Source organism: Aplidium turbinatum, chromosome 5, assembly GCF_918807975.1.
Source record: "Aplidium turbinatum chromosome 5, kaAplTurb1.1, whole genome shotgun sequence".
NCBI classification, from domain to species: domain Eukaryota; kingdom Metazoa; phylum Chordata; class Ascidiacea; order Aplousobranchia; family Polyclinidae; genus Aplidium; species Aplidium turbinatum.
The window spans coordinates 26,281,044-26,299,329 of NC_137476.1; the positions used below are offsets into that span (position 1 = coordinate 26,281,044).

At 37.9% G+C, this 18,286-nt stretch overlaps 4 protein-coding genes across 4 annotated transcripts; all 4 read right to left on the minus strand.

Moving 5' to 3' along the window:
- Positions 1-1,184: 1,184 nt before the first annotated feature.
- Positions 1,185-4,296, minus strand: LOC145770369 (uncharacterized). The gene is made up of 4 exons (XM_082581995.1): positions 4,152-4,296; positions 2,728-3,688; positions 2,482-2,560; positions 1,185-2,190 (listed from the first exon to the last, which is right to left on the minus strand). Exons 2-4 carry the CDS (start codon positions 3,685-3,687, stop codon positions 1,577-1,579), a joined length of 1,653 nt encoding a protein of 550 aa, XP_082438121.1. The 5' UTR covers position 3,688; positions 4,152-4,296; the 3' UTR covers positions 1,185-1,576.
- A 3-nt stretch (positions 4,297-4,299) lies between these two features.
- On the minus strand, positions 4,300-6,348 carry LOC145770370 (zinc finger protein DPF3-like). Its single transcript, XM_082581996.1, has one exon. It carries the CDS (start codon positions 6,218-6,220, stop codon positions 5,027-5,029), a length of 1,194 nt encoding a protein of 397 aa, XP_082438122.1. The 5' UTR covers positions 6,221-6,348; the 3' UTR covers positions 4,300-5,026.
- Positions 6,349-7,039: 691 nt separating this feature from the next.
- On the minus strand, positions 7,040-7,711 carry LOC145771073 (uncharacterized). The gene has a single exon (XM_082582817.1). The coding sequence runs from the start codon at positions 7,709-7,711 to the stop codon at positions 7,040-7,042; it is 672 nt and encodes a 223-aa protein (XP_082438943.1).
- Positions 7,712-7,809: 98 nt separating this feature from the next.
- Positions 7,810-8,304, minus strand: LOC145771074 (uncharacterized). Its single transcript, XM_082582818.1, has one exon. It carries the CDS (start codon positions 8,302-8,304, stop codon positions 7,810-7,812), a length of 495 nt encoding a protein of 164 aa, XP_082438944.1.
- Between the last annotated feature and the right edge of the window lie 9,982 nt (positions 8,305-18,286).

Genomic DNA, 18,286 nt, shown 5'->3' on the forward strand with positions numbered 1-18,286 from the left:
ATGAGTTTACGCTAGTGTATGCGCTGACGCCGCCAAAAAGTTGCGTTGACGCATACGGCGTATGGTTTTTCGAACGTTTGCGTTAACGGCGTCAATACTTTTTGTATGCGCGCACATCACTGCTGAAATTCTTATCGCTGAGTGCGTCGCAAGTCCAATAAAATTTTTCGAAAACGTCGCAACGAAAAAAGTTTAAAAACCACTGACCTAGATGTTGCGTCATAAACGCTTGAATCTCCTACGATAAAACTAATTATGACACAATAATGCACATTGAGTAATCTGAAAGTTTGCGCAAATTCTATTAAGTTATTTTATTTTAAACTGCTGTCAACCTGGACGTCCACGTGTCAACTTCAGTGAGTTTCTCGCGTACCATCTGAAAGACCTTCGAGTACCACTAGTGGTACGGGTACCACAGTTTGAGAACCACTGCTCTACAAGAATGCGAAACTACCAGGAATAACCTATCAAGGCTTTGTCAGTCCGAAGATAAAGATTCAAAAAGCAAACCAAAAATAAGCCTAGCCAGCACAAAACTTTTGGAGGGGATAAGTATTTTTGCACCTGTGCTTGAGCCGCTCGCGAAATTTTTTTTCTACGAACTTTTTATTACTTCGCATAGAGTTTGTATCAATACAGTGTGAAGTGAATGCAAACATTTTTCGTTGGCCTGTTTGGTTCAGTGGTTACATCTTTTGCCTTATCTTCGTGAGGTTAACGATTCGACGCCCATCGACGTCAATTTTTGTTTAAATTAATTTTTGCGGTGCACAAAAGCTTTTCAAAAAAAGTAGGGTTAGGGTTAATTCTTAATCAATTCGGAAAATCTTACTTTTAAGAGTGACCAGAATCAATTTCTTTTCTCAACTTTTTTTAAACTTGACTAGACTAGGTGTGTCTCCAGGCTACGCTATTTTTCAAGTTCAATGTTTAGATTTGGACCTGGAGGGCGAAAATTGGCTGCTGACTTTGAAAATCGCGGAAAAAAATGAATCGGTAAAAACAATTACGCGCGCCTCGCGGTACCCAGTAGCCTAATGGCTACACTTACAGAAATATGCAAATGAAACAAAAGTTTGTGGGAAAAATTTTTTCGCAACCCTGCCTATCAAAATGTCATAATGATACTGCCTTTAAATGAAGATTTTCACTTTTCCATTGTCCAACCGCGAGGTGGGCAATCAGATCAAACCTCATTTTATTTTGAGTGGAATCAACATCAAGAATTTAGACTACCATTCACTGCAAGACATCAGAACAATGAAAGAAAATGACACATGAGCAATCGAAAAAAAAAACTTTAACAGGCGCTGAGAAAATGGAAATATAAATACAACGTAAAAAATATAAGCTTTTCTAGGTGAAATAACGAAAACTTTGAGATGTAGGCTATGAAAGTCATCCAATATTATCAATAACCCAGCTAGCAAAATTCCTCCATTGGACGTTGATTTAACGTCTGCGGATTTTTGCAAGCTGGGAAAGCCACACGAACGCGTGTTAGGTATTCGCTTGTAACACATTAAGGGCACTTGATAAAACTTTGCAGACAAACAAACATCGGTATGTCATCCTACACAGGTAGAGAAACCGTTAGTGTTTCCTCATCAAGAGCTAAACCTGAAGCTTTGCAGCAAAGAAAGTGATAATTCCTATTTCTTGCGTATTTGCAAGCAATAGTGGCGCCGGATCTGTGGCAGAAAGTGCAGGTGACATTAGCAGCTTCAAGTACAGCAGTCACAAGGCCATGCAGTTGATTTTTAGCACAACACACACCTGGTGACCAAACAGCACATGAAGAATGGACCCAGATGGGCTTGATGTCAAACTTATGAAGTACGTCGACAGACGTGCCATCCTTTGACGGCTTTCTTCTTGGAGTGCTGTTTAGTGAAGAGAAGAACGTATGAGAGTATTGTTCGGTCGGTTCAACAAAAACGATCGTGTTTAAATCGTGCAGTAAATTTCTGTCTGTATTTCTTTCGGTGCGGTGGTGTCTTTGTTGACTTGGTGTTGTAATTTTACCAGTAAACCCGGGAATATGAAGTCGTTTCGCTTTCGAATACTTGGCAGCATTTTTTCGGTTGCATTCACTCAAAATGCTGTCCACTGTTTGGAGCATTCTCATCCGAGGCAACATCGAGTGAACGTTCTTTTTAGCTCCGCTTATGCTTTGAAATGATGACTCTGCAAAAAATGACGTCACGTTCATGCTCTCAACATTTAAAGAAGCAACAAACAAGCATTTTTTTACATCGACACAACATCAAACATGACATTTTGTAATCATACTACAAGGCTCTCCTATCATTATGTACAGTAGTATCAAGAAAATAAGCTAGCTGTCACCCATTAAAGCTACGTTTCACTTTTCAGGTGAACATTTTGTTACAAATCATAAACAAATTGTAGTGAGAATTAATTCAACTATCCAACTACAAATAATTCGATCAAAATCAAGTAACAATTTTGTCCTACCGCCGTCTTGGTCTCTGACTGCGGGCTTAAAACAAGATGTCGTGACGTAACAAGTGCTTTCTTCTTGGTCGACATGCAACTGAAAAGAAACTAAAAGTACAAAAATTGCACTACCAAAAATATTACCCCAAGCTCAATCAATCACGTAAGCAACCAGTAGATTTAGAGCAAAAAATAATAATTTTGCTACAAAAAAAGCTATAATATCATAAATAAATCAATCATGAAATGAGAAAAGATATTTACCTCAGGTTCAATGTCAACGGATGTTCTCTTGCATCCGCTTTTGAAAGAAGATGAAAATTTACTGTCAGCATCATCATACCGTTCCATAAGCTCACCACACGTAGGACGATAGGGGCCATAGAGATCACCAAGGCCAGGTAAAAAGTTTCCAGGTAGATGGCAAAGCGCGCATATGGTTACATCACTCGCAAAAGCTTGCAATATATCATTTCTTGTGGGTATATATGAAAATGATCGAAAATGTTCAGACTGAGACAAAACAGTTTCTGCTGCTTTATTTCGGTCACTGTTGTTATTACAAGTCCTTAATTTTTTTCGTCTTGTTGAGTAAGGCGATAATTTCGACGGTTCTGGCATTTTCTTTACTTTCAAAGGCACATCTTGGCACACGGATTGTGTCTTTCTTTTTCGTTTGCGGCTAACGGCAGATTTAGATTTCAACTGCCGTTTTCTGCCCTTCAGTTCATTTGAAGGCAAATTCAACTCCGCTGTTGGGTATGCTTTATCACTGTATCGATTTAAAGTGCAAGTGCGAGTATTTGGGATTCTTCGAGAAGATCTTTTAGTTGTTTCTGAACGGTATTTTGAATCGCTACCAGTCGTGCAAAGTGATTTTGTTAATTCTGAAATATCATGTTCTGACTTGTCGATATGGTCCAAGGCAACTGAGCAATTGTTTAAAAGTGGAAAATCAGAGACATTTTGCAACATTGTGGGCTCCTTAAAACCAGCGCCGCCAGAATCTTGCCTCGGAAAGACAAGACTTGGAAGAGGAGTTGTTTCATTTAAGGAGCCAAGAGGAGCTCTTGCATCAGTTTTCCAAACGTTTTCTTTATACTTCCAGAGTAATAGCTTATTATCATTCCCGGTAGTATAATTATCTTTTACGTCGTTTCTTGACTGCTCTGAATTAGTTGATACGATTGGCGTGACGACGGCAGTAGGAAGCGAACTGGACATTCTAGAAAATGACATTATCAGATAATTAATGAAAAGTTAAAGATTCTATTGTTTTACGCTTTGGACATGTCAATTAACCAAGGTAGAAAAATCTGTAGTTTTACACTGATTCAACATATGAAAATGCAAATGAAATCTAGACAAACACAGATGTAAAAAGACGACTTTTGTTGTGGGAAACTTTGCCCAAGAAAAGATTGCACAAAGTGACAGAAACACAGGGCTAAATGCTAGAATTAGTGGAGGTTAAACATGCGTTTGATGAGGTGACTGAAGATAATCAAGATTATGTTGAAGAACAGTGACAAGGAAAAGCTGTGCAATGTACAGAAAAAGCTTCAATCCTTTTGCCACACGATAATCGACAAGTGCTGTGGCATCAACTGTCAGGGTTTTTAAGCACCAGGCGTTAAGAAAAAGTGGCACAGAGAATAGGTTTCAAATATATTTTGAATAAGTTTTACCTCTGTTACGAAATTTCTTTTCTTGCAATAATATGAACGAGCAAACCTTCACCTTCAGAATATATCAGCAAAAGAGTATTGAGCTTCACTTGCAGTAAATGTGACCAGTGGATGGATGGTCATACAAACTATTAACTTTCGTATAAGCTCTAGAAATTTGAAATGCAGCAAAAAGAGCACAGAATTGGTGAAAAAATTCCAACTGTATGTACAGGTTCAAAACGTTAGATACATACAAACTCATTTGCATTCTTGATAGCAAGTGATAGATTCACAATTTACATACAGTACAACTTCTTATCTTGCCAATCTTATAGATGGGCAGTTTAAAGGAAGTTGCAACAACTTTTGCGTACAAGGAAAATTTTTTTCGATTTGGGGGAAAATTTGAAGTGGCTTAGATAATCTAAATAACAATACAGTCTTTGACTCAAAAATCGTAAAACATTCGTTGTTTTGATGTTGCTAAGAATATAAAATAAAAATTTTAACATTCTACAAGAAAGCTATGCAGAAACTTGACATCTGAGAATAACTGATTGAATAATATACTGATGATTGCGCTTTAATTGTAAATTAACTATTCCAATAACCTGCAAATGATTATGAGAATGAAAGGAAGTTGTGTGCAAGTTAAAATTAGTAAAATCCTACATCAAATATGTTAAATCATTGCTATCACGCTAGATAAAAAACACCAGAATAACGTGGAATTGAACCACAATATTTGAACTGCAAAGAAATAAGGCAACATACCATACAAGTTAGTGACGTTTCTGTGTATTTGACTTGCTATTAAAAATTCCAGATACAAGACATACCGGTATGTACAAAGTAAAGTGGCAATGCAATAATTAATACAAAAACATAGACAATTACAGGTTTATAGTTTGAGTATCATCGTCATTATTGTTTTCAGCTTGCTTTTCTCTTTCTTTGCGATCGCTTTCACACAAGTTGCAAATCCAACTCCCCTCTGGTGGTTGTTCCATGGGGGGATCCAAGCAATACATGTGATAACCACGGTCACAATCATCACAAAACAACAATTGATCGTCATTGTCAGATGTTCCACATAGATGACAAGATTTGCACTCGATACATTGCCAATTGTATTTCTTAACATTCATTGTCATGATATCAGTAAACTGAAGACAGGAAGGATGTCCTGATCGCACACAATCTGCACAAGAAATCAATTCCTCCGGTTCGCCAGTCTTTTTGTTCTCTTCAGTGCCACCAAGACAAAAATCGCAATACAAATTGGACTGATGCGGCTGTTTACGTTTTGATCTTGTTTCAGCAGGTTCAACCTCACTGATTTCAGCCACTGCTGCTGCTACAGCCTTTTGGGCATTGAGTGCCGAAGCTCGTGAAGACGTTGAATGGTGATCATCAGACATGATTGAAGATGGAGTAAGCCTACCGCTTGGCATGTACTCATCATCGGCATCAATTTCATCTTGATGGACATGCTGAAGATGATAATTCAAACCTTGTTTGTTCTTGTACTTCTTTCCACAGTATTCGCAAGTAAATAATTTATCTTTGTCATCGGCAACATCACTTTTTCGTGCTTGTTTGCCCGATCCTTTCTGACCTCTCTTACCTCTTTTTCTTGATCTTGTTTCATAATCATCATCAAAATAATCAAAGTCATCATTATCTATTTGTCCACCTGCTCCTCCAAGAGATGAAGTTTCTCCAATTTCATTATCACCTTCCATCATGGCAGCTGTGATGACGTTAATACTCGCAGAGTCATTGGAGTTTTCATTTATCAAATGTGCCACTTCACTGACAGTTAGTGAATCAAATGTAGAATCAGAAATAGGATTAAATCTTGGCCGCTTCTTCCATCTCTTGCTGGGATATGAATATACCTGGTTTGCTTTGAGACCAGGTCCTCTATGTCTTTTCTCAAACCAAAGAGCACAACCATTTTGAGCAACTTTAGTTTGGGAGTCTAAGTATGGTAGTCGACCTCTTCTTTCGGCCATCAATCTACTGTTATATGTTTGGCAATGCTCCAATGCGTCTTTGTAAAACATATCCGCGTAATTAGCCATGTTACAAAATCTTTAAAAAGAAATTAATTAGATATGCTATCTTTCAGACACAAATGTTGTTATAGCTCTTACAAGAATATTTTAAAAAATCTATAAAGCAGGATAAACAATATTTATGCAATAGATTGAGTTTCGGTTTTAGCAGCTCATGAATCATGATCGTTGCTTACTTCACAACAAAGATATTAACGACCTGTTTTAGCTTGATGCTGCGAGTTCGCTGCTGGTAATAGCAAATTGCACTAGCTTTCGGAACACTGTTCAGTGTTCCCTAGTTATGTGCTATGACGAATGGTGTTGAAGTCAGTGAGTCGTTGTTAAATGTGGCTCTTTTGTTTGGCTTGAGGCTTCTGTGTGTTGAGTTTGTGTTGTTAGGCGTTAATAATAATAATAATAATAATAATATATGAGATGTTGTAAAGCAGAGTGCTTATTCATCTTTCAATCACGTACAGTAAACAACTAATAAAGATAATAACAATATTAAGATTAACAGAGGTATCAACAGTGATACACACACAAAAGTAAACAGCTATATAAGGTAAAAAGACACACAAAAACAATACCAAAATTTTTGTTATTGTACTAAAGCAATATTGGTATGCATCAATTAGGCAGTGACTACTGGAATGCCTAATGCTAACAGTGTAATTGAACACTAGTGTTGGTACAGTAATAACAGTAGGCTACACAATCACAACAATAAATAGTACACTACAGTATTAGATATTGGCAACAACAGTATAAATAGAAGGTAACGTTAAAAATTTTGGAAACAAAACTTACTGTGGTAAGCTTACACAAAACACAACATAAAAATTAGAAACATTGTGGGGTGTACACAATATCCCGGTTTTGGAAAAATTTATCTAACGAAGCTTTGAACGAATTTACACTTGGCGAAGTAACCACATGTTCAGGGAGACTGTTCCACCCATTGATCACACGGCAAGTAAAAAAGTTACTAAATTTTCTGGTCTTGGGCCTTGGCTTTTCCAGCTTAAGGCTGTGTCCTCTTGTAGCAATGTTTTTCAGGTCCAGTGTGAATAGATTGTTGACATTGACATCATACAAGCCATGCATGTATTTAAATGTTTCGATGAGGTCACCTCGGAGTTTTCTGTGTTCTATAGTGGGCAGACCAAGTTTTTTCAGCCTTTCTGGATAGGTTAGTTTTCGAAATCCAAACACAAGTTTTGTGGCTCTTCGTTGAACTGCTTCTACTTTTACAGTTTGATGTTTGAAATTTGGCCACCAGATGATGTTGTTGTATTCCAATATTGTTCTGACTAGCGTTTTGTATAGAAGGAGAAACATATTTACATCAAGAAAAGTGAAGGTTCTTTTTATGACACCAACGATACGATTTGCCTTAGATACCATCTTGTCAATGTGAGATGAGAAGGATAAATTGTTATCGAATATCACTCCAAGGTCCTTTTCCTCACTCACACTTTTTAAAACAACTTTTTCTCCGCTTTCTGTAACCATATTATACTGTGATTTCATGTGTTGATGTTCTTTTCCAACTCTGAGGAAGCAGCACTTGTCGGGATGAAACTTTAGTTTCCATACTTTTGACCATTTTGTCAGAAGATCCAAGTCAGTTTGTAAGGCTTCCAAATCAGTATGGTCTCGAATTCTCTTATACAGTACATCTTAGTGTCATCAGCAAATAGTTTAACCGAACTTTTCAAACCAAGAGGCAAATCATTAATATAGATTATGAACAGCAATGGGCCCAAGACGCTGCCCTGAGGGACTCCACTTGTCACATTAGACCAGTCAGAAAACTCATTGTGAATTGTTACTCTGTGTCTACGATTTTGTAGAGAAGAGTCGAGCCATTTCAGAACATTGTCATGGAGTTTGAAAGCTTTCAGTTTTAACATCAATCTTTTGTGGGGAACCGTATCAAAAGCCTTCATAATATCCATAAAAATCACATCAGTGCAGCCACCTTCATCCATAGCTTTCACCCAATTGGCAACAGACTCCAGGTGCTGTGTCAAGCAAGACCTCCTCCGCATGAAACCATGTTGATTCTCTGATATTAAGGAATTTTTTGCCAAGTGTTCAGTCATTCTTTCTCTCAAAATGGTTTCAAGCATCTTACAAGGAATCGATGTTAAGCTGATAGGCCTATAGTTAAGTGCCAAATGTTGGTCACCTTTTTTGAACACTGGAGTTACATTGGCAAGTTTCCAGACTTGAGGAAGCTGTGAAATGCTGTGTTTAATGCTGTGAAATGTTGTTGAATCAGTTGATTAATAGATTAGGTGACATAGTTCTTCCCTTTTGGCACGTTTATTGATCTTTGGGTTTTGTCCATTTATGAAAATATCCTCTTTGAAGCACAATTTTTTAAGCCATCCGAAACGCCCTTAATCCAGCGCACCCTGCTATTTACTTTGAAATAGAACTACCAACAGCAGACAGCGCCATCTGACTAGTGGATTTCACCATAAAGATCAATAGAGACGGCCCTTAAAGAACGACAAAAATCCAAATCTTGCCGACTACAAGACTGCCCACTACAGAACGACGACATGTGTACCACCAAGAACTGTGTATACAAGATCATATGCATGAAATGCAGGAAAAGCTATATAGGCAGCACGATCCAGCCACTCCACTCCCGCTTGAAAGAACACCTTAGCTCAGACAAAAGCTCGGTCTTTGATCATCAACAACAGTGCCTCGCCGACTTTGACTTTGCAATCTTTGCCAGAGAAAATGATGCAGTACAATTATGCTTCAAAGAGGCCATTTTCATAAGTAGACAAACCCAAAGATCAACAATCATGCCGTAAGGAAAGAACTACATCACCGAATCTATTAATCATTTGATTCAACAACATTTCAGAGCATTAACGACTAACAACACAGGAACTCAACACACAGAAGCCTCAAGTCAAACCAAAGAGTCGCATTAAACGACTCACTGACTTCAACACCATTCGTCATAGCACATAACTAGAGAACAGTGTTCCGAAATCTAGTCACAAATTCTTCGTGTGGCACCCTTATATCATTGTGTGTTGTGGCATGTGATGTCAATGTCTGTACAAGCAGTGCTGATTGTCGACCTTACTTCAATAGATGAATGCTCTGCATAGAAAGGTTTTTGCTCATTTTGTCTACTAAAAGAGGAGCAACATATTAAGTTTCACACTGACTTTGAAAAGAAAACTTTATTTTATTTTTTATCAAAATGTTGTTTCAAAGTGGTGCTCAAGTTCCAAGTAAAATTGAAGTGTTACCGTACTATTATCACATTGATTTCTAAAAATGTTATTATTGATTGCTTTTACCATGGGCACAACAAGCAAACTTTTCTCAACACTGCATTAAAGCTGAAAGTCAAGCAGAGAAGCTACGGATACCATTTTTTAAAGTGCTTGGTGTGAAACTGTTAAGATTTATTCCAATAACCTTTTGCATTAAAGGTAAAAGATCGTTTGTCTGCCATGGGATGCCACAAAATATTTTTATCTTCTGAAGGGTGTTGCAAGCCTAAAAAGGTTGGGAATCACTGACTTAAGCGAACAAAATCAAAAAATACATAATAATTGATACTTTAGTTAAGTTTTTGTTTATTGCTAAAAGCTGACAACTCAAACACTTACGTATATATTGAAAAAGGCAAGCTTCATGCTCGAGATAAAGAGACCTGTACCATTGCGATATATCTGTATTACTACAGATGAGAACATTTTTTTTGCAATTATAGACAGACATTGAATTAATGTAAAAAGTCTGGTTAACTCACTAAGTACTTTCTACCATGGATGCAAAATGAAGAGCCAGAGCATTAACTGACAAATCATTGCAAGTCATACTTTTGATTAAGAACCCTCTGTTTGATAAGCACCATCTGGTACTATAATAAAGAAGATTATATATGGCTATATTCTGCGATTCTCGCTGGCTAGGTATGATAAAATGTCATCCGTCCCTTACCATTCACCAACTTTTCACACAGTTTTTTAATTAACATTAATCAAACCTCGAAGATTCGAAGAAGTCGAAACTCGAACTGCATTTTCAATTTCTTCTTTTAATGGTTTTTTTGTGAGTTAAAACAGAGTTTCCAGATAAAATTCACGTAACAGCAGTGATTTCGACCATTTCTATTGCCCTAACATGCTTTCAGCAATGCTAACAAAAATATATATCAAAATATGGTGTCGAACTGTCGATGCCACATAATTGATGGCCTTAGTTTTAGCTAGCGTTATGTCAATTTAGTTAGCAGTTATAGCCTTAGTTATGCATAGGTACGGAACACTGTGGTACGGAAATATTTTTTTATCTTTTGTTGAAAGATGCAAATCGTCGTCAAACTCTATTGTTGCTTTCCTGATGAGGTCACTGAGGTGTGTCTGCTATTGTAAATTAAACTACGGTCTTCATTACAATAAGATTATGAACGCTGTTTCTGAGCCCTAATTGCTGCCATGGCACAAAGATATCAACAGTCATCGTTTGATAAAGTTATATTTTACTGGTTGGTTGTTTGAACAAAATGAGCTCGTAATTTCATTTCTAATACTTTCTCGCTGCTGCTGATGTTATACAACAGTTGCTTATGCATTTTATTTCTGTATTTTTTTTGTGGTTCGAATATTTGAATTCTTCTCTAATGCAAATAAATGATGGTAGGCACTTTAACATACAGATATCCAATCCACCACGAACCAACCAGATGTTACGTTGTCTGTCCAATTGTGACCATTCCAGCATTCAGCCAGAGACTTGATTATTACTTTGAACTTTGTTCGGTAATTACAGAAGAAAAAAGAGCTATAGCAGTGGTGAGAATCAAACCCACGTCAATGAAATGACTAGCCTACCACCGCCCTAACCCTCTGCGCCAAGCCAACCGATGGCAAAGCGATGACTTAATTTAGCTAGAATTTGCGTTTTTCCTTTGTTCTTTCTCAACGCAACCTTGATGACGTCATGAACAGCATAGCTTCTGATTGGTTCGTGCTGGATTGGATATCTGCATGTTAAAGTGCCTACCATAAATGATCTGATTAGGCCCTAGGGGTGTGCGTACGTATCAGCAATGCATTTCAAGGACTGCTCTTCATTCACCTGCACCTAGTGGATGGAACAATTCTCCGGCAACAACATTTCAACAACAATCGGAAAACTTCACTCTGTCAATTTTAGTAACCGAGGCCTTGCGTCAAAAGTCTTTACAAGTATAGGCTATGCTAAATTACCAAGAATGACTCAGGGATTCCTAATTGTTTAGGAATCCCTGGAATAACCTATCAAAGGTTTTGTCAGTCTGAGGATAAAGATTCCAAGCCAACGAAACCATAATAATCAATCAATCGTTTATTTGTCAGTACCTAACAGCAGTGATGTAGGCTACGCACATGCAAAAAATATTGACGCCGTCAGCGTAAACGCAAACGTTCGAAAAACTATACGCCGTAGGCGTCAACGTAACCTGTAAAAAAAGTTGTCAGCGTCAGCGCATACACTAGCGTAAACTCATTTTGTTTGCTTGGTGCCAAACATTCACACGGTAGGCTATAAACCACTAAAAACAAACAAGTTTTATTTTGAATTTCCACGAAGAAACACAAGCATCTGAAAGTGTTCATCTGACCTTTTGCTGCGTTTTGGTTTCAATATGTTTTTGCCCATTGAAAACATTCTTTCAACTGCAGTGCTGGAAGGTATTGGCGTGTTGTAGCGAAAAAAAGACATTATAAAGTATGCGTTGACGCTATGCGCTAAAAAACCGCGAAAACTTTACGGCATAGCCTCAAGCGACAACTATCCTAAAAAATGTGGCTGCAAGCGTTAGCGTAAACAAAAAGTCTACGGCGTATACGTAGCCTACATCTCTGCCTAACAGGAACATATAGTTGGCCTACATGTTTGAAAGATGAAAGTAATATAACTTATAGGCTACACAATGCAAAAGTTACACAAGTTCCCATACCGACAGGCAGACAACGAGACGACCATACGGTCTAGGCCAGGGGTTCTTAAACTTTTTGAGCCGCGCCCCCCTTTGACGTGCCATCCAAACTTGTGCCCCACCAAACTATAAAATTAGCAAACATTAAAGTGTAATGACTACAGGAATTTATATTTAGCCTTCATCAATGTGAGGGATGTAATTGTTTTTTCGGAAACCAAAAGTTTAATTCGAGGCTTTGTAGCTGATAATGCACACCTCAGATCGGCTTCACAATCAATAAGTTTGTTTCGATGCAGGCGCGGATCTATGGGGGGGCCCAAGGGGCCCGGCCCCCCCCCCCGAAATTTTGTGAGAAATTGTTGAATGGTTTGATATGCTTCTAAACAGCTGATATTAGTCCCACAGCGGACTTAACTTATCCCGGGGGGGGGGGGGGGGGAGATATTATTTTTTGTTATTATTAAGGTTGAAATTATCCATCGATTATACATTTTAATAGCAACATTTGTTGGAGCTAGCTCAGCTGAAACCAACGCTGAGCCAAATGACGTCAGTTGAAACAATCTGAAACCTGAATTGTTTCATAGTTTTTAGTCTTCATCATAATTTCAATCAATTACCGTAGGCTATATGTCTGCAAACATACAAATATCCAATTGGTCACGGACACTGCATACAGGGTTTTAAACTAGATTTCCAGTTTACTTTGCATGTTTAGCAATTTTTATTCCAGCAAAATTTATTGAAGAACATGGCTGTTTTAATGTCTATTTTATAGCATATCGTATATGTGGTAGTATCATTGTTCACAGTGGTGTAGCCAGGGGGGTGGGGGTTGGGAGTTACAGCCCCCCCTTTGGCACGCGTGTGACGTTACGATATTGAGAATGATGCTTTCAGTCTCTATGTCTCTAAAACAAAGTTTGCCTAATTTTAAGCGAAACTGCATTAAAAGAGCGAGTTTTGCCAATACCAAACATTCAAACATCTCAGCTAGGAATTAGCAACAAGAAAACATAGAGACTTAGCTTTATTAGGCTACCGAAAAAATGCCGAAGAAAACATAATCTTATCCTTTTGCTATGCCACCGGACAGCACCATTTTACAGAAATATTTATACCCATATTTTTGTTAAAAATGCTCTCAAAATGCACCAAATTCAAAGTAATTTTTCAAAATCTTCTGGGGGAGGCCCCCCAGACCCCCCGCCGCTGGGTGTCGCCTTTGGCAAACACGCTGTCGGGATTCGCCTGCCGGCCGTCAAAAACCCCCAAATTCCTGGCTACGCCACTGATTGTTCATATCTGTTTTATCTTTTTCTTACTTTTTAATTCATTTTCAAATTTTCTGGCCCCCCCCAAAAAAAAACTCCTAGATCCGCGTCTGTTTCGATGTTTTGTTTTTATGTTCAAAAGTGTAGAAAAGCTACTTTCGCACAGATAAGTGGACGAAAACGGAAGAAGTGTGCGTATCGCCACGCTACCCACTCCCTTGTATATGTGCAAATATTTAACCCAAAAATCAGTTAGTGGCATTGCTTCATAATCGTCTTTTGCAGTGGAGTTACACTTTATTTCCAAAAATTCCTCTTGCAAACCGTCGGGAAGAATGTCCTCGTTAACACGAAAGGAATTTCTTGTCATCTTCCATTCTGGAAGGTCGGTGTCACCCAAGTCTGGAAAATAGCGTTCGAATTCTTGTAGTTCATCTCTCATTTCATACACGCGGGCTAACAAATTACCTATCGATAACCAACGAACAGATGTATGGAAGAGAAGAGTCTCATCATGGTTCGAATCCATATCCTTGCACAGCTTGGTAAACAGTCTCGTATTGACGGCACTGGTTTTGACGAAGTTGACGGCTCGTATGATTACTGTAAGCTTATCTTTCATTGCAGCTGGTACTCTGGTAGAGTCCTGGAGGCCAGAGCCTCACGGTGAATCACGCAGTGAGATCCAATGGCATTGGGACTTTTTTGCTTTATCCTGGCAATAAATCCACTTCTAGGTCCAATCATTGCTGAAGCACCGTCAGTGCAGACACCCACAAGTTTATCCCATTTCAGACAATTGTTGTCAAAAAATGTGGTGACAACTTGGAATATGTCTTCTGCTTTAGTAGTCGTTTCGAGAGGTCTGCAAAACAGCATTTCCTCTTCAATTGACATCATGGCAAGACTACAACCTACCGGCACTATAGACTAAATTAAACTATTTCATCACGACCCCAAAATTTCATTACGCGACGTTTAGTCACATGCGTTTTGTCACATAGTTTGACATCGCTCGCGCCCCCCTTGTGAACCTTTCGCGCCCCCCAGTTTAAGAACCGCTGGTCTAGGCCTACTAGTCAATTGCCACCCTACGGAAATAACAATTTTGCCATTTTAAAATAGCCGACAAGAGAAAAAATAAAATGTTAAAAAAATAATCGTTAAAGCGTTCCCGCGCTTCAACATAGGCCTAAGCACCAAAAAATCATATTTAAGATACCGGCAGTGTAAACACAAAATTCCAAGAAGCAAGCAGAGATTACCCAAGTTTTCGACTGAACATGCTATAGGATATATAGTAGCCTCATAGCCTATTGCATATGAAACTGACAAGTAGATTTCTATAGCCTAACATATCACTTACGATGCGCTGTAGCTTCGTAAATTAACGTTTTGATCAATGTTTTGAAATAATGAAATAATAGGCTAAGTTTTTCAGCCTACGGTACTTGAAACCTCTGACCAGACCATTAATGGTCCAAATACCTGCATAGACAATCATATTATATTTTCCTAAAAATAACGTCAAATAAAACATTTAGGCTACTAACTTAGCCTACATCTACTAAATTACAACTAAAGTCATTGCAGGTCAAGTAGATTTATTTGCTTGTAGCCTAATTGATGAATTTTAGATGTTTTCTATTAAATTATTTTCAGACAAATATAATAAAAGTAGGGCAAAGGCAGGTTAGTTGATACAAATTTTACATAAAATGCGTTTTTTCACGAAACGCTAGGTGTAGCGACGCAACTTTAAGTGCATATGAAAGCTCATTTATAGGGTTACTTTTTCTCCAAGTTTGGCTCCTTGCATTTAAATCATCATCATTAAGTTCCTTCCTCTCGTCGAGGGTTGGAGGCAATGATACGCCAAGTTTCTCTGTTGTGAGATTCTTTTACTGCAGTTTTGTAATTAAGTCCTGACCAGTCTTCAATATCATTAGTCCAAATTCTTGGTGGTCTGCCTCTATTTCGTTTGCCGTTCATTTTTCCTTCTAGTAGTTGTCTTTGAGTAGAATTATTGCAAATCATGCGGCCAAAATATTTCAATTTTCTTGATTGTAGATTGTTTCTTGATTTGATTTTCTTGATTGTTTCTTGATTGTTTGTAGAATTTCCATGTTGGTTTGTATTCTGGATAGTACATCTTTGTTTGTGATTTTATCCTTCCATGAAATTTTAAGCATTCTTCTATAAATCCACATTTCAAATGCCTCAAGTCGTATTTGCATTTAAATAGCAATCAGTTTATGCACCTTGGAATACAACATTCTATAATGTATCAACTAACCTTTCAAAAAAGTTAGTTGATACACTCTAAAGGTTAGTTGATACACACATTGCAGTCCAGCAGGTTAGTTGATGCATGGCTGTATTCAAGCAGAAAAATCAGGAAATAAATGTTCATGAGCAAAGCAGTGAGCAGTATTTTTTTTAAGGTGTTTTGGGGGACCGAAACGGTCCCCCAAATTTCTCCAGCGGTTTCCCAAAATTTGGACTTGCAACTACAGTAGAGAAGTAACGGTTGTTTCTCGCTATGTCTTAAGCAAATATGGCTATTTTTTGGTATTTAAATGAAACACTTGCGGTCTCTTAAAACTACTTAGCGGTCACCCAAACCAAACCTTAAAAAAAAAACCTGGCAGTGAGTATTATCGTCCACAATAAAACACATCACACAAACGAATGCCCTTTTTGTAAACAATTATATTGTCAGATTAGTAGCCCAAATCCCACTACTTCAAACAGTTGCTCCTTCTGGAAGACCTTCCTAAAGCATTGGGGTATGGCATTTCATAAAACTGTGGCATACCAGTTATGTCTGATACACAGACCATTTATTGAATTAATTTATACAAGATATTGAATTATTATCTGTAAAACATAATGCAACCTTTTTGGGCACATGCCAATACTTTTAAGTTTGCTATTTTTCCCATAGCAATTAAATTTTGGGGCACTAGCAGACTTGTCAAAATCTTGAGGGAACACTGCCCTTAACTATCACATCATTGACTTTGCCCAATACAATCTAGGCCTATCTTAAGGTTAGAGGGGATGGATGTAAATATTGCATAAAAATTGCCATAAAACCTTGATAATTTTGGTCATGCAGGTTAGTTGATATAGTGTCTCAACTAACCCATGTATCAACTAACCTTTTCTTAAAATTTTGAAAAACATGGATGTCATTGTGCCAACACAAGAGTTGGAAAACTTTTTCACTTGCACATTGTTACCTTGCCTCAAGATACTAAATCTCACCTATAAGTAAATATTCTACCTTAATTCAACTTTCTCTAATTCATTGTAATGAAATTCTGATAAAAATTACAAAAAACTCTAAATTTCTAACTTTCTTTAATCTTTTCCAAATTAAGCAACTCTACGCTGCCAAATCTTTATCTGATATAATTAAATCATAACACTTGACCAGCCGATGGCAGTATTTCCCAAAAATATTGTTTATTTGTTTTTGTTTTGGGAAGTGTATCAACTAACCTGTTGTATCAACTAACCTGTCCTTGCCCTAAATCAATAAATAAAGTCAAAAATATAATGTTGATTCGCCAAAAAGGAGCCAATCTAGCCTACACTTGGCTCGTTGAGCGGAAGATCTTTACCACTTTCTCCACGCAAAACTCCACGTCCCACCAAATTTTTCAACTTATAAAGTCAAGACACCTCTTTGTACCAGCTACCGTATTCTTGATGATTTACATTATCAAATACAATCATTTATTGATCATAGGCGTACCACCAACGCAGCACGTTCTATGGAAAATAATTGAAATGCTGCATAGTGTGCTATCAAACTCCATTGTTTTTATACCTCACCCAGTGGCGTCTCCCCTTCTGGTATTGACCTGCTCCGGCCTACTTGGGTCAAGCTCAATAGAATTCGAACAAGAGTCGGCCGCTTCCATTCAAAAATGCGCAAGTGGGGTTTGGCTCCCTCGTCGGCCTGCAAATGCGGAGCGGAGGAACAAACTGCTTAACATGTCGTTCTTAAATGTCTCGTTTACAAGGGTTTGGGTTGGCCCTGGTCGATTTCAGAAGCCAGGTATCTTCCCAAGAAATCGAACAACTCACACAAACACTGCTTTATTTTGCTAAAGCGCGTTTGGGTCTAATCCAGTTTTTAGAAAGAACTTCTGCTTTTGAAGAGAAAACTATAACCTACCTTTTATAGATGATTTTACTGTTATTTCAGGACTGCTCTCCATTTAGCGGCATCAAATGGATGGAATAATTCCCCGGCAACAACACTTCAACAATGGGAAAGCTTCACTCTGCCAAGCTTGGTAACCGGCCCGGTGTCAAGAGCCTCTACAAGTATGCGAAACTACCAGGAATAACCTACCAAGGCTTTTTTAAAAGACGTCTTTTAGAGATGTCTTATTATGTATGTGAGGATGTCATTGGTATTGGACCTAAATTATGCTCTCAAACGTCCAGTCGGTGACATTATCCTCTCTGTACGGTTTCTGAGAACAATGCATGTCTTCGCTGGACACAGGCACAAGGCACCACATAAAACCTATTATCACTGTTGTATTTCCAGACGTTTAATATAAAATAAACAATAATAATTGTAGCGATAGCCAACCAAGTGAGAAAACCATTTACCTCTTGTTACTTACTGATTCAGTGTATAAAAGCAACGCAATATATAGTAAGAAAGAAACGCAAAACAATCAACTAAGGAACGTGGTACAGAACGCTCAATTGATTACACGCGCAGTGCGGTAGTAATCAATTCCAACGTCTGTACCAGAAAACGCTGAACTGTGATTATGTAGTGACGCTGGTCACGAGTTACATATATTCAACGTA